This window comes from Lolium rigidum, chromosome 5, assembly GCF_022539505.1.
Source record: "Lolium rigidum isolate FL_2022 chromosome 5, APGP_CSIRO_Lrig_0.1, whole genome shotgun sequence".
Taxonomy (NCBI): Eukaryota; Viridiplantae; Streptophyta; class Magnoliopsida; order Poales; family Poaceae; genus Lolium; species Lolium rigidum.
Window position 1 is genome coordinate 123,433,228 of NC_061512.1, and position 12,329 is coordinate 123,445,556.

At 43.7% G+C, this 12,329-nt stretch overlaps 2 protein-coding genes and 1 non-coding gene across 3 annotated transcripts; 2 read left to right on the forward strand and 1 right to left on the reverse strand.

Moving 5' to 3' along the window:
• The first annotated feature begins 1,685 nt into the window (after positions 1 to 1,685).
• LOC124654723 (calcium uniporter protein 6, mitochondrial-like) lies at positions 1,686 to 5,563 on the forward strand. The gene is made up of 2 exons (XM_047193720.1): positions 1,686 to 2,021; positions 4,989 to 5,563. The coding sequence occupies exons 1-2, from the start codon at positions 1,686 to 1,688 to the stop codon at positions 5,445 to 5,447; spliced, it is 795 nt and encodes a 264-aa protein (XP_047049676.1). The 3' UTR covers positions 5,448 to 5,563.
• On the forward strand, positions 4,248 to 4,329 carry TRNAS-UGA. Its single transcript has one exon. It is a non-coding gene; the product is annotated as a tRNA-Ser (tRNA).
• Positions 5,564 to 6,208: 645 nt separating the features above from the next.
• Positions 6,209 to 8,560, reverse strand: LOC124654721 (probable galacturonosyltransferase 7). Its single transcript, XM_047193719.1, has 4 exons — positions 8,278 to 8,560; positions 7,362 to 7,719; positions 6,733 to 7,284; positions 6,209 to 6,615 (listed from the first exon to the last, which is right to left on the reverse strand). The coding sequence occupies exons 1-4, from the start codon at positions 8,451 to 8,453 to the stop codon at positions 6,346 to 6,348; spliced, it is 1,356 nt and encodes a 451-aa protein (XP_047049675.1). The 5' UTR covers positions 8,454 to 8,560; the 3' UTR covers positions 6,209 to 6,345.
• Between the last annotated feature and the right edge of the window lie 3,769 nt (positions 8,561 to 12,329).

Here is a 12,329-nt window from a genome sequence, read left to right on the forward strand (position 1 = left end):
TGCACCGACGGAGCTGCCGCCGGGGCTCACCGACGATGAGGAAGTCGTCGAGGTTGAGCCGCCCATGACCCCGTTCATCTGGTCAGTTGGCCTGGAAGCCAAAGTTTTTTTTTGCAGCCGGAGACGGCGATTCGGTGGCCGTATGTTGGCCCAAACTTCATATTCGAAAACCTATTTGAATTGGATGGCCGTGTGTTGGCTCAAACTTTAAATTCGAAAACTTATTCGAATTTCTATGCTTTTGTTTGACTTTTGAATTCAAATCATCTATCCGGGTGTCGTGTGAGGCGCACCAGTGTGGAAGCAGCTCCCCCAAATGGAGGATGTTGTGACGGCACCTCAATACAACAGCGCCGACGCCGGCAACTATTTAGGCGTCCCGGTGGAGATGCTCTTAGTCCAGCACGAGAATCTAAAAAAAAAGTGTCTAAAAATGTTAGACCAACACGGAAGAATCACTAAGCTTGTCGTTACAAACGTCAAATCATATGCTGTCAAAGAAAGAAAAAAAACGTCAAAGCTTTTTTTTTTTTGCGAATTAAATTTTTTTTTAGGTGTGTTGCACGGTGATTTTTTGCGAATTAATACTACTAGGAGCCTCAAAAAATTTCGATAAAAAGTATATATTAATATCTTGAAGATACCAATTACACCCAGCCTCTGCAACAACGCATTGCCCTAGCGGCACTACGGATGCACACAGCCTGAAAAAAAAACACAGCCTAAAAAAACAAGAATTATAAAAAAGAAAAGTCCCGCTACAACAATCTATTCCTTGAAACAACGGCGCTAACACCACGGAGACAACACCAGAAATTCAGCTTCTCCAAAAGCGACGCCTCCAAGAAGGAAACAGAGCACCAGCGCCATCATCGCCCAATCATAGATCTTAGGTTTTCACCCTGAAGAAAATCCTCGCTCTCAAAACAATGCCTTCAACAAGGACATTGCCAGGCACAACCAATTAAGGTCAGATCTTAGATTTTCATCCTAAGAGGTAAGACTTTGAACTTCTCTTGTGTAGTCGTCCCCACTTGCATACCGTTGCTTCAAGTCACAAACCACCAAGCCAATTCCTCATCGCCACCCAGACTCGAACCACCATAGCGGTCTCCAGATCTCGACTTTCATGTCATTCTCTGCCAGCATCATAGAACGAAAACATGCTCCATGATATTAACGGCCAGCAGAGCTTCGAAGCGCTCCCTCTGAAACCAAATGGCCAGAGAAAAACACGGGCCAGAGAAAGATGGAGAAAAACTAGGTGCCTCAAAATGCCACCAGAGATAGATCACATGGTATTGCTTATTTGATGCTCTTGAGTTGTGACTTGTGGCATACCAACAAATCAAGAAAAATGTGCGCAAAAAGAACGGAACAAAAAACAAAAAGCCGTTTCTCAAAAAAAAAAAAAGGCGAGGAGCAGAAGAGCTGGCCATGGCGCGCAGATCTTCCGAACACGGCACGCACATTCCTCTCCAGCTTTCCTTGGTCGATTCTTGCCCTTGCCGTGAAGTCACCATATCGCAAAGACAAAATTAGAAGAAAAATGGAGAAGGAAAAAGGTCGAGCAAGAACCCGACATGTAGAAGAAGCTTCAAAGATCGTGGGAGGTCATCACGGCATCCACAGTTCAACTCCACTTCCACACGCCGGCCTCGACCCGCCACCTGCAGTCCACCACCATGTGGCGCGCGGCAGCCTCCCGCCTCCGCTCGCATTCTCCGTTCGGTTCACCGCACGCGCCCTGCCGCCTCTTCTCGCCACCGCCGGTGCGGGTGGAGCCGCCGGTCACGGCGACGGAGGCGCGGCGCCTGGTGCGGCTCGTGGGCGTCGAGGCCTTGAAGCGGCGGCTGCGGGACAGGGCCGGCGAGGCGATCGGGTACGGGGAGCTCCTCGACGCGTGCGTGGAGGCCGGGGCGGCGCGGACGCACGGCGAGGCGGAGGGGCTCGCGCGGGCCATGGACGACGCCGGCGTCCTGCTGCTCTTCAGGGACAAGGCCTACCTCCACCCCGAGAAGGTCACGCTTGCTTCCTTTCAAAACTCTATGACCTTGGTTAAATTGTCTTCATACTGCCAGAGGCTCAAATTCTCCGTTTTGAACTTTTTAAAGAAGAACCATAAATGGGCATTCCTCAGCATTTAAGAATTTTCACCGGGAGCATGGATTAAGTTTTTTTTTCTAAAGGGATATTTATTATTTATTTTTTTAAAAATATTTTTGACCGGCGGCATGGATTAGCTTACAAGTAGATTTTTTTTTTTTTTACGAGCTGTGCCATTTCATTTCAGTAGGAAAAAAACTGTACAAGACAAATGAACTATCTATTTGTGGTACAAAAACTCACACACCAAGGCTAAATCTCGCAGGCCAACTCGAAGGAGTTTAAATCCTCACGTGTCAGTTGTACAACAGCGCTAGAAACAATAGATTTATTCCCGAAAACGCGCCTCTCATGCTCTTTTCATATGCTCCACGCGACATACACCGCAGCTGTCACCTGAACCTTGGTTGCCTTGTCCCTGTTCAGTTTCCCGTTCTTTTTTTTTCGATAAAGGAGTATAGCCCCAACCTCTGCATCAATAGATGCACACGGCTTGCTTTATTAAAAACAAAGTATCAAGTCAGTTTAGTTTCCCGTTCCTGCTCCATCAAGCAAGGATGGAGGTTGCAGAACTGCCGATAGCAGCAGCCAAAGGGTGATCACTGGAAAATGCTTGCCAAACTTCCCTCGCGAAAGGGCAGAGGATAGAGAGGTGAGCAGCTAACTCAGAAACTGATCACAGAGAGGGCATAGGTCTTCCGTAGGCATGCCACAACCCACAGAGATGCTAACGATCATCAATCCAAAGTATGTCTTGCAACAACAGCCAACAATGGAACTTTATTTTTGGCTCAGCCTTAACCTTCCAGACTTGGCTAAGGTGAGGAAGAGGGAGTCTAGATTTGAAATGAAACTCGTAAGCCGATTTATCCGAGTAGCAGCCGTCCTCAGTGAGCGACCAGCTGATGGAATCAAGAGCAGTATAGAGCTTAACACTCTGAATCCTCTGCCATAATATAAAGAATTGGTCCATCTCCTCAACAGATAATATTCTCTCCAACTCTAAGCCTTTTATCCATTTGCTTCCATCAAGCGCCACTTTTACTAGTAGATTCTGATTACAGAAAATGCTTTTTCTGTCATTGGAGCTGGCTTTTATATTCAAACGGAAAATGTTTATATATAGGTTAGGGGTGACGCATTCTTTTTGCAAATGTGTACTGTTGATGGGCAAAGATTTCTGTTCTATTCAAAATTGCAAAAGAATACCAGATGATGTTTACTTGTATGGTTAAGTGTGCTCAACTGCGCTGCAAAGCAATTCCAAGCATTTCCTAAATTTGAAACGAAAGGAGCGTATCTTTATAGCCAAAATCATCATCTGCTTGTAAATTCGTTGTGCCACAATATCTCCTTTTACTAGATCGTGATTTGGCCTGTGGTCATCATTATAGTCATCATCCAAATATCCATATTTCCGCTTCCTCTTTAACAACAATAAATAAAAAATACCTATTTTGAGACTTGCCATACCGAGCAAAATATGGCTGAACGTATTTTACCCGCTCATTTTCTAAATTGTGTAGTTGAAGTCTTCACAGAAATTTAATTCGGCTCTCGGGTGCGTATGCTCCCTCTACCAAAAAATCTTATTTCGAAGTGTCAACAAATTTTGGCAAAAAATTCTTCAGGGGAGTGATATTTTGGAACATGGGAGCATATGCTCCCTTTAGTTTAAAATGCATCTTACAAATAGTTTGAATTTTAAAAAAATTGAAATGAAAAATTCGCACGTACATCTTCACGTGCTACACGCTTACAAAATTGTTTCATAAAAAAATCGACTTGTCATGTTGATTTTTACAAAAGACAAAACTCAGTGCTAGAAATAATGCTTTTTTACAACATAAAATTTCTCTTTTTTACATAGTCCACGAAAAATGTTGATTTTTCTTGAAACTTGACAAACACACATATATTATGAAGATGTACATGTAATTTTTTTTGATATATTATGAAGATGTACATGTAAAATTTTTTGCCAAAATTTGTTGACACTTCGAAATAAGATTTTTTGGTAGAGGGAGCATACGCACCCGAGAGTCGAATTGAATTTTTGTGAAAGTCTTCATCTACACCGTCAGAACAAATTACAGTGCAAATTATTACACTTATATGTAATTGAAACCTAACATTCAATAGTCGATATGTCCGAGTGGTTAAGGAGACAGACTTGAAATCTGTTGGGCTTCGCCCGCGCAGGTTCGATCCCTGCTGTCGACGTACTTTTTCGACATGCGCGGGGTTTTCAGCAACCTATCGTTGTGGCAAACTGCCAATACATCCAAGTCGCTTTTTCTCGAAAAAAGTGGGAGGTAACAGCAGTTAGCTAAAGCACCATAAAATCAAGAAATAGTTTGGAATCCATCGTAATTGATAGCACCCGAATGTTATCTTTCCTGTCTCTTTAACACTAACAACGTTCAGTCTTCACGTTCCCTGGTCACCGGTCAGAACAAAAGACCATAGGATCCTGTAATCAGGAAAAGTGGATTCTTGTATTCCTTTTTCTTAGAGCAACTCTCCTAGAGTATTCCTTTTTAGATGACGTTCACGCCACTTACAACATCTAAGCATCAACCGACATGAACTTTATTACATTTTCTAGTTGTGGGCTATAAATCCACAAAATGTTAAGTATATCTACAAGACTGCAGCATGAGTTTGAGCCTATTTCTGTTGCTTTCAACTGTGGAGAAGCAACATCTTAATTTGGAGCATTTTCAGGTGAACAGCTGCGTATAGTGTTATCGCTCTGACCAATTTGCCAAGAGTTGAAGATTTTCCTTAAATTATTAATGTACAGGATGCACAAAAGTGCTGGCTTCTGTGAACTGGAATCAGGGCAAACTTGTACTTATTGATCCTTCACCATTCTGTAGGTTGTGGATCTGGTCAGAAAAGCTGTACCACTCGCTCTGGAGGTAGAGAATGACCCGAGGAAAGAAGAGTTCAAGCAGCTTCAGGAAAGGAAGGACGACATCGACAAGCTAGCGCACAAGCAAGTCCGGCGCATCCTCTGGTCCGGCTTAGGGTTCCTCATGACCCAGGTCGGTCTCTTCTTCCGCCTCACGTTCTGGGAGCTCTCCTGGGACGTGATGGAGCCGATCGCCTTCTTCACCACTGCGTCCGGGCTGCTCGTCAGCTACACCTATTTCCTTGTAACCTCGAGGGACCCGACGTATCAGGACTTCATGGAGAGGCTGTTCTTGTCGAGGAGGAGAAAGCTTTGCGCCAAGCACAAGTTTGACATGAACAGGTACCTGGAGCTTCAGAAGCATTGTAAGTGTCCTCTGGAAGGTCCTAAGCTTCACAACTTCTATGGATTGTACAGTAGGTAAATGGATGCAACATTTACGGTTGTAAATGGATGCAACATTTACCTTTTTCTTACAGAAGAAATCATATTACCAGCTTCCAAAGTGTTATTTACAATAGGCACTAGTCACCTGGCAGTTTAACCTTAGAGCCATTATCATTATGCAATTATAATCGTTCTGTACTTTTTGAGGTTACAACTGATATAGCTGTATGTGTCCTTATCTGTATCTGATTTTATTTATTATATATGTATGGCTGTTATTTCAACCAGAACAGTACAACCCTTCCGAGGAACAATCATGTGACATCTCAAATTTTCTTTACAGAACAGAATGAGAGTTGCACAACATAAAAAAAAAATATCTCAAAACGCCACATAAAACACTTCTCTGCCAAACAAACATCCATTTATTGTGTCATAAATGGAGATCAACATCCCACAATAACAACAGTCGTCCTTGAGGCGAAGAATGACAACTAAATCGCTGCAGGCTGAGGCATTTGTTCTCTGTACATGCCGTGCCGCACTCAACATCGGCATGCCTCAGTGTAGATCTTGCACATTGGGCAAAAAGAATAGCACAGAAGAATTTATACAAAAAATGATCAGCAAAGAACTGCACTTTTGCAGTTCCATGCTCCAATGAAGAGACTCATTTGACTCTATAATAAACAGGTTTCATGCTGATGTGCTGCTGACTTCCTAGCTGTAAAACTGGCCCAGAAGCATTTCATCTTATTTTTCTTTCTGAGTTGACGCAATGCCACCCTGGTCCTTTGAGGTGTACTTGGTTCATCATAAATGCTGCATCCAGTTTCTCCTAAAAAATATCTCTTTGCTAAGTTCATGGTGTTTGCTGCTTCCGATTCCCACCAATGCCGACTATGCAGTGTGTGCTACATCTCATTTCACTGCTGCTAATGTATATTGCATTCTGCCATGAACCTCTCCCCATTAGTCATATACTTTCTCCAGTAGCTCTTGTAATCGTGTATTCCCAAATCAAGCCAAGGTTTCATGACACCATTGTAGTGTAGAGTAGCCGCCTTTTCTATATCAATACGGCTAATTCCATAGTCATACCCAAGACCTGATTGAACCCAAGAATCTTTCAGAGGATATATCAGGTCTTGAAAGGCAAGTAAACCTCTAGGGAGTGCCTTAAGTCTATGTGATACCGAAATGTCCTGTTGCAATTACAAAAGAGAAGATAATGCATCAGATAAGTTAAGTTTTCAAAAAATAATTATGACAAAGGGTATCATATGAAAAGGATAGTTCTTTCGATAGGAGTATGAACTGACCTTTTGAAGCAATTGACCATGTAAACTTGTAATGCCAAGGTCCCTCCATTTTTCCAATTCAATTACATTCAGACCAGAGAACCACACACATGAATCGGTGTTGAAATTAGGTTCCACTATATAAGCTCTCAACTGACCTAATCTGACTCCACAGAACTGCACAGCACCTATCACTTTATCTCCCATATTGAGGTTCCAAAGAGATGACAAGTCTTTCTGGACAACCAAGTCATCATCTAGAACAACAACTCTATTCAAGTTAGGAAGAAGATCAGGCAAAAGGAAATGTGAATGGCCAAAAACAGATATATACTCAGTTTTCATCTGCCTCTGGAAAGGTTGAGAATGATTACTAAACGTGACACGGAATTCCTCTGTAGGCCATAACTGTTGACTCTCAATAGATTCAACATTCTTTGAGAGCTTGTTGTGATTTTCAATGTTTATCACATGAACAATAGCCTCTAAATATGAATTTCTGTCAAACCAATGCTTCATTGCGTAAAAGTTCTGCGTGTCGGTGAATAGATGAAAAATAACGCTGCCAGAATCCTGAAACATGTCATACGACATTAGCATTGAGAAGGATTTTTAGAAAAATAATAAATTATTAGGAAATTGAATTATACCTTTGAGTTCATGGCTGTTGAATTGATAGTAGTAGAAGCTGCAAGTACATTCCTGGAGAACATTACATAGTGAAAGAAGGCAGGGTCTTCAAGTGTCTGCTCATTTAACAGTTCTCTGCGAAGAGATGCTGATTTGAAATACTCTACTGTCAATCTCATGCTTAAGCAATGGTGAGTTTTTGGCATAGTCTGAACCCCGAGATGATAGAGAAATGCACTCTGTCTTGTATGGAAATAAGCTTCATCTTCAGTTATATCGAGTAGCTGCCTAAGTTTCCGTTCAACATTGGAGCAGCCTACTTCGCAAGACCTGGCTCTTTCAATTATGTGCTCCATTTTCTCTAGCGTCTTCGTGAAACTGAAAACAGCAAGTAGCCATTATCTTCAGAAATAATCAATATAAGTGTAAACAAAAGTAAAGTCGTACATGCCATCATTTGCCTATGCTGTATAGTCCATTGCTTGAAACAGATATTTTAAATGACACAATAATAAGACATGACCACACTACCTCTCAAATCAGTTAACTATTTTAAATGATGTATATACAACAAGATAACAATTTTTTCCAATAAAGGGCACTTTATTACTTAAAAGGTTTAAGCATTACACCCAGCCTCTACATTACACACCAAGAAAACATATAATCCCCATTTATAGAGGCATCCAGTAAAACTAACAGCTTAATGCCCTCCATACAAATTCCAGATGGCCATATACATGTGTCGGATATAAGTCATATTTCTGTGGGTACCAGTCTGACTAGCCATAGGGTCAGCAAATAATTACTACTACAATATATCGCAGAACAAAAATTGACTTGAAATTCCTAATACTCATATTAGTCATTTATGTAGTGTAATCTGTATTAGAATCAATTAAACAGATAATATATTAACGCTAAGATAAGACTCACAATGGTGGAAGGTCAGCATCTGCAATGGTGTCACTGAGCATGCGTTCGTGTTCTTGGATATTTTGCTTCAACTCACGTGTAAATCTTTCCTGGTGCTTCAGTTTTGCAATACTAGGATAATGGGCTCTTGCCATAAAAAGTTGATCTTTAAGCCTCTTCACAATAGCATCTTTCATCTCTTCTTTATGCTCAACAGACCAGAGGCAGTAACTTCCATATTCAAGTTCACAGGACTTGGGGTTCTCCTCTTGTACTACTTCCTGACCTTGATTCTCCTTCCCATCAACAGTAGTACCCTATCAGAAAATAAATCAGTGTCCTATTGTATAAACTAGAACATATCCATGGATCTAATGGTACAAAAATACTGGTCATTTTAAGCGCATAATTCCACTATTTTCTGAAAATTCATAACTTCAGAAAGCCTTTTATGGTACCAGATTATTGCATTGTTCGCCTGATTTGCTGCTCGATAACAATGGCTACTGCATTTGTGAAGACATCTAAAGCAGACCAATCAAACTGAGAGTCAATTGTACAAGATCCAGATCTCTACAGTATATATGAATTTCTTCAGTAATTCTTTTTATTATGGATAAACATTACTAAAGTTTCATTTCAATAATATATCTTACAAAGGAGAAAAATAGAAATCATCCACCAGATTCCAGAGGTAAACACTTGTGCATTGCACTGTGCAGACTACAATAAACACATGTATATATTGCCACCTAACTGAAACACTCACAGTAGCAAAAATATCCACCAAGGATACATTAATTATTAGATATCAAGAGTTACTGCAAAAGTAACCCAGACATAGTACACCATTATTATTAATGCCACACTGATATGGAAGAATTTTTCTACACATACATATGACATTCACCATTCAACTTCCTGAAAACCTGGCCACTGTAAAACCCAGTTGGTAAAGGCCTCTTAATAATAGCTGTACAAGCACTTTGAGCTGAATTCAGCACTCACATCTCATGTGTGGCATGCTCTCTCCCAGTATTTGTTGAAATGTAAAACCCAGACGACCTAGAGAAATCGACAGCATGAGAACAAATAAACTGTCTCTTACCATTGATATCCTCGACAAGTCCTTCAATTGATATCTTCTCTGCGTATGAGGTCCTGAAACGCCATTTTATACAGTAAGAAGATGATGGAAGTGTGTAGTAAACCAAATCGAAGTAGTGGCACACATTCCTGTATTTGTACCTCTGTTTTTGGAGAAATCACCCTTGATCTCTGCTTTTGATTTGGCAGAAAGATTCCTGGACTTTGATCTGCTAGATCTCTCACCGGAAACGCCGCTCGATCCTGAAGTCAGCATTTTGGAAACATCCTGCTTACACAAGACAAAGGAGATCGGTCAAATGAACTTTTTCTTTGATATGTTAGTGCAGGAGTTTCTTAAAGTCTTAGTAATTAGAAAGCCAAAGAACGCTAATTTGGCTGAAGGGAGACCAAATAGATGACTCATGAGCATGCGTTAGTACTCCACACAAAATTGGGTTCATCAATTTGGCATCGTTTGTTGCGGTACAACATATTCAGCGAAACACTGTCAGTGCAAAATCTATGGCAGGCATCACCCTGAACACCACATGCCTGTAATCCCACGATAAAGAGGAGGCAGGCAAGAGGAAACACGCAGCAACTGACCGGCCTGTCCTCATGAAGCGGGTAGGTGGCGAAGCCGTCAGCGAGCAGCACACGTCCACCGAAACACGCACGCACACACGCATTGCATGATTGAACTCCCTAATTAGGAACGTATTTTTTTTTGTTTGGAAGAGTCACCCCAAATTTGGGCATGATACTCGGAAAATCCAAACCACATTACGCACAAAATTAATGCGACGCAAAAGTTGCATCTTTTTTTTCGTCGGCGATTCAGTACGAACGCGTAATTGAGGACATTGTAATGACGGTACCTTGAGCAGCTTGTGCTTCATGCCCCCGTCCAGATGCTTGTGCTTCCCGAGACCCAGCTCCTGAACGCAACACAGACAATTCGTCATCAGAAGATTCAAGCGGGCGGTGGACAAAGAAAGCTAAAAAAGAAACCCCGGCACGGAGAATCTCACGGTGCTGATGACGACGGCGGCGCGCTCCTCCGATCCGTACCCTGCAGCACACAAACACGCGCAGTCACAGAATCAGCACAGATCCGCGGAGACGACCCGGGCAGGCAAGGCAATTGCGGCAGCGACTTACCGGTGCGGTGGAGGCCGAGGAGGAAGGCGAGGGGCAGGAGGACGGAGCAGAGCACAAGCGCCGGCACGGCGGCCGCCATGCCACTGCAGCGGCGCTTGGCGGCCGCCACCGCCGCCGGCGACGGCGACAGCGGCGCCGGGTGGTGGCCCTTCATCTGCGCGCCGCCTGGTCGTACGTACCTCGTCGCTCTGTTCTCTCCTCGGCTCGCCGCTGCGGCGTGACTAGTTTATACTTGGTTCCGCATTAAGCTATGCAGGGGAGGAGGAGACGGAGGCAGTTTTCTTGGAGAGTGCTACGCGTAACTGATTGGCCAGCGAAGTGGGCACTGGACTGGAGTGTAGTGGAGTCTAGTGCAGAGTGTGGACTGTGGAGTGAGCAGCCGACCACCTCCCTCTGTTTCTCCCTCGATCTCCTAGTCCTTTCTCTCTCACTCCATCTTTTTTGCTTTAGCTTTGGGCGCGTCCCTCTCTAATCCTGGTGGGTCACTCGCTGTCCAGTAGATTCATTGGAGTCCTTTTTTACAGAGAAAACAATTGTAAGCTGTTCTAACAAAAGCATGTGAACATGGGATGGAGCAGTTTCTTTCGACGGCACAATCATTAGTCAAAGACGTACGCAGTAAATTAGGGTTCACGTGATCTTTGTCTTTTACTTTTTGTAGTCAGACAACAATCTTCAGTTTCTTTATTATCTCTTACTCCATTCTGCTCACATCGTCAATTTCTCCTATCTGGCCACAAAATGGTTTCCCTGATTAGCAATCTCAAACGTAAATCCTCCCAAGCCACCTACTTTTACCCACGCTAGGCGCCTACTACAACTGGAGAACATATGAGGAGTGGGCCAAATTAGGGCGTCGGTTGATGCGCCCAGCAGCAGTAGGTGTCCAAACTGAACGGCAGCAGCAGATCCCATCGATCTCCATTCTCCCGTTCCTACCTCGCAGCTTCAGCGTCAAGCTAATCGGATGGCTGACAGGGAGAACCGATCGGTCGATCGAATCGCCACTTTGCAATTGAGTTTCTCGTTTTAGGGAGCGCGCGTACAAGCTAGGCCGCGATCCTGGTCGCTTTCCACCCAGATCTCCCTCTGTTTCTGCTCCTCCACTCCGCATGTGATCTCCAGATGTCCGGATTTCCTCTTTCGTTTATTTCTCGTCCGTTCATGGTGGATGAGAAATAAAGCTCGAAAAGGTTTGGGGAGTAGTACAGTGCAGGGGGCTCGCTAGCGAGCACGCCAGGAGGGATCCGACCGTAGGTTGGATGGATTTGAATTAACTCCATCATCAAACCACCATCGCCGTGGACCGCACCGGCACCGGCGCCGGAGTGAAGTGAGCCCCCACGGCCACCACAGCCATGGCGTGCGTGCGTGGGTTGCAGCAGAGATCGGCAGTGCCTGTCGTCCTACGTACCCGCGCGCGCGCGCCACAAATTTACTGCTCTACCGTCGCTGCTACGGTCCATTTTATCGCCCGCTTTCCGCATCAGTCCTCTCTCCTTTTCCTTTGGCAAAGCCCGCGTCTGTCCTCGACATCACCTTCCTCATCTGCTTTTTTTTTTCCTCCACCAAATCTCGATCACTGCATGCATTTCCTTCTCTCATCCGCCATGGATCTCTTCAGTAAACTACAGCTACAGTTGCTTCATCTGGCCATTCTTTCTCCTCCTCTCTACTCTGTAACCAAGCCTCGACTCGTTGAGACCCTGTGCACGCACATCTGGATTCACACAATGCGACTGTCTGTCACCGATCTATCTACAGCTATTGTACGGAGTCCACCTGTATTCAGACAAGATCGGGTCAGGAATTTAGATCGGATC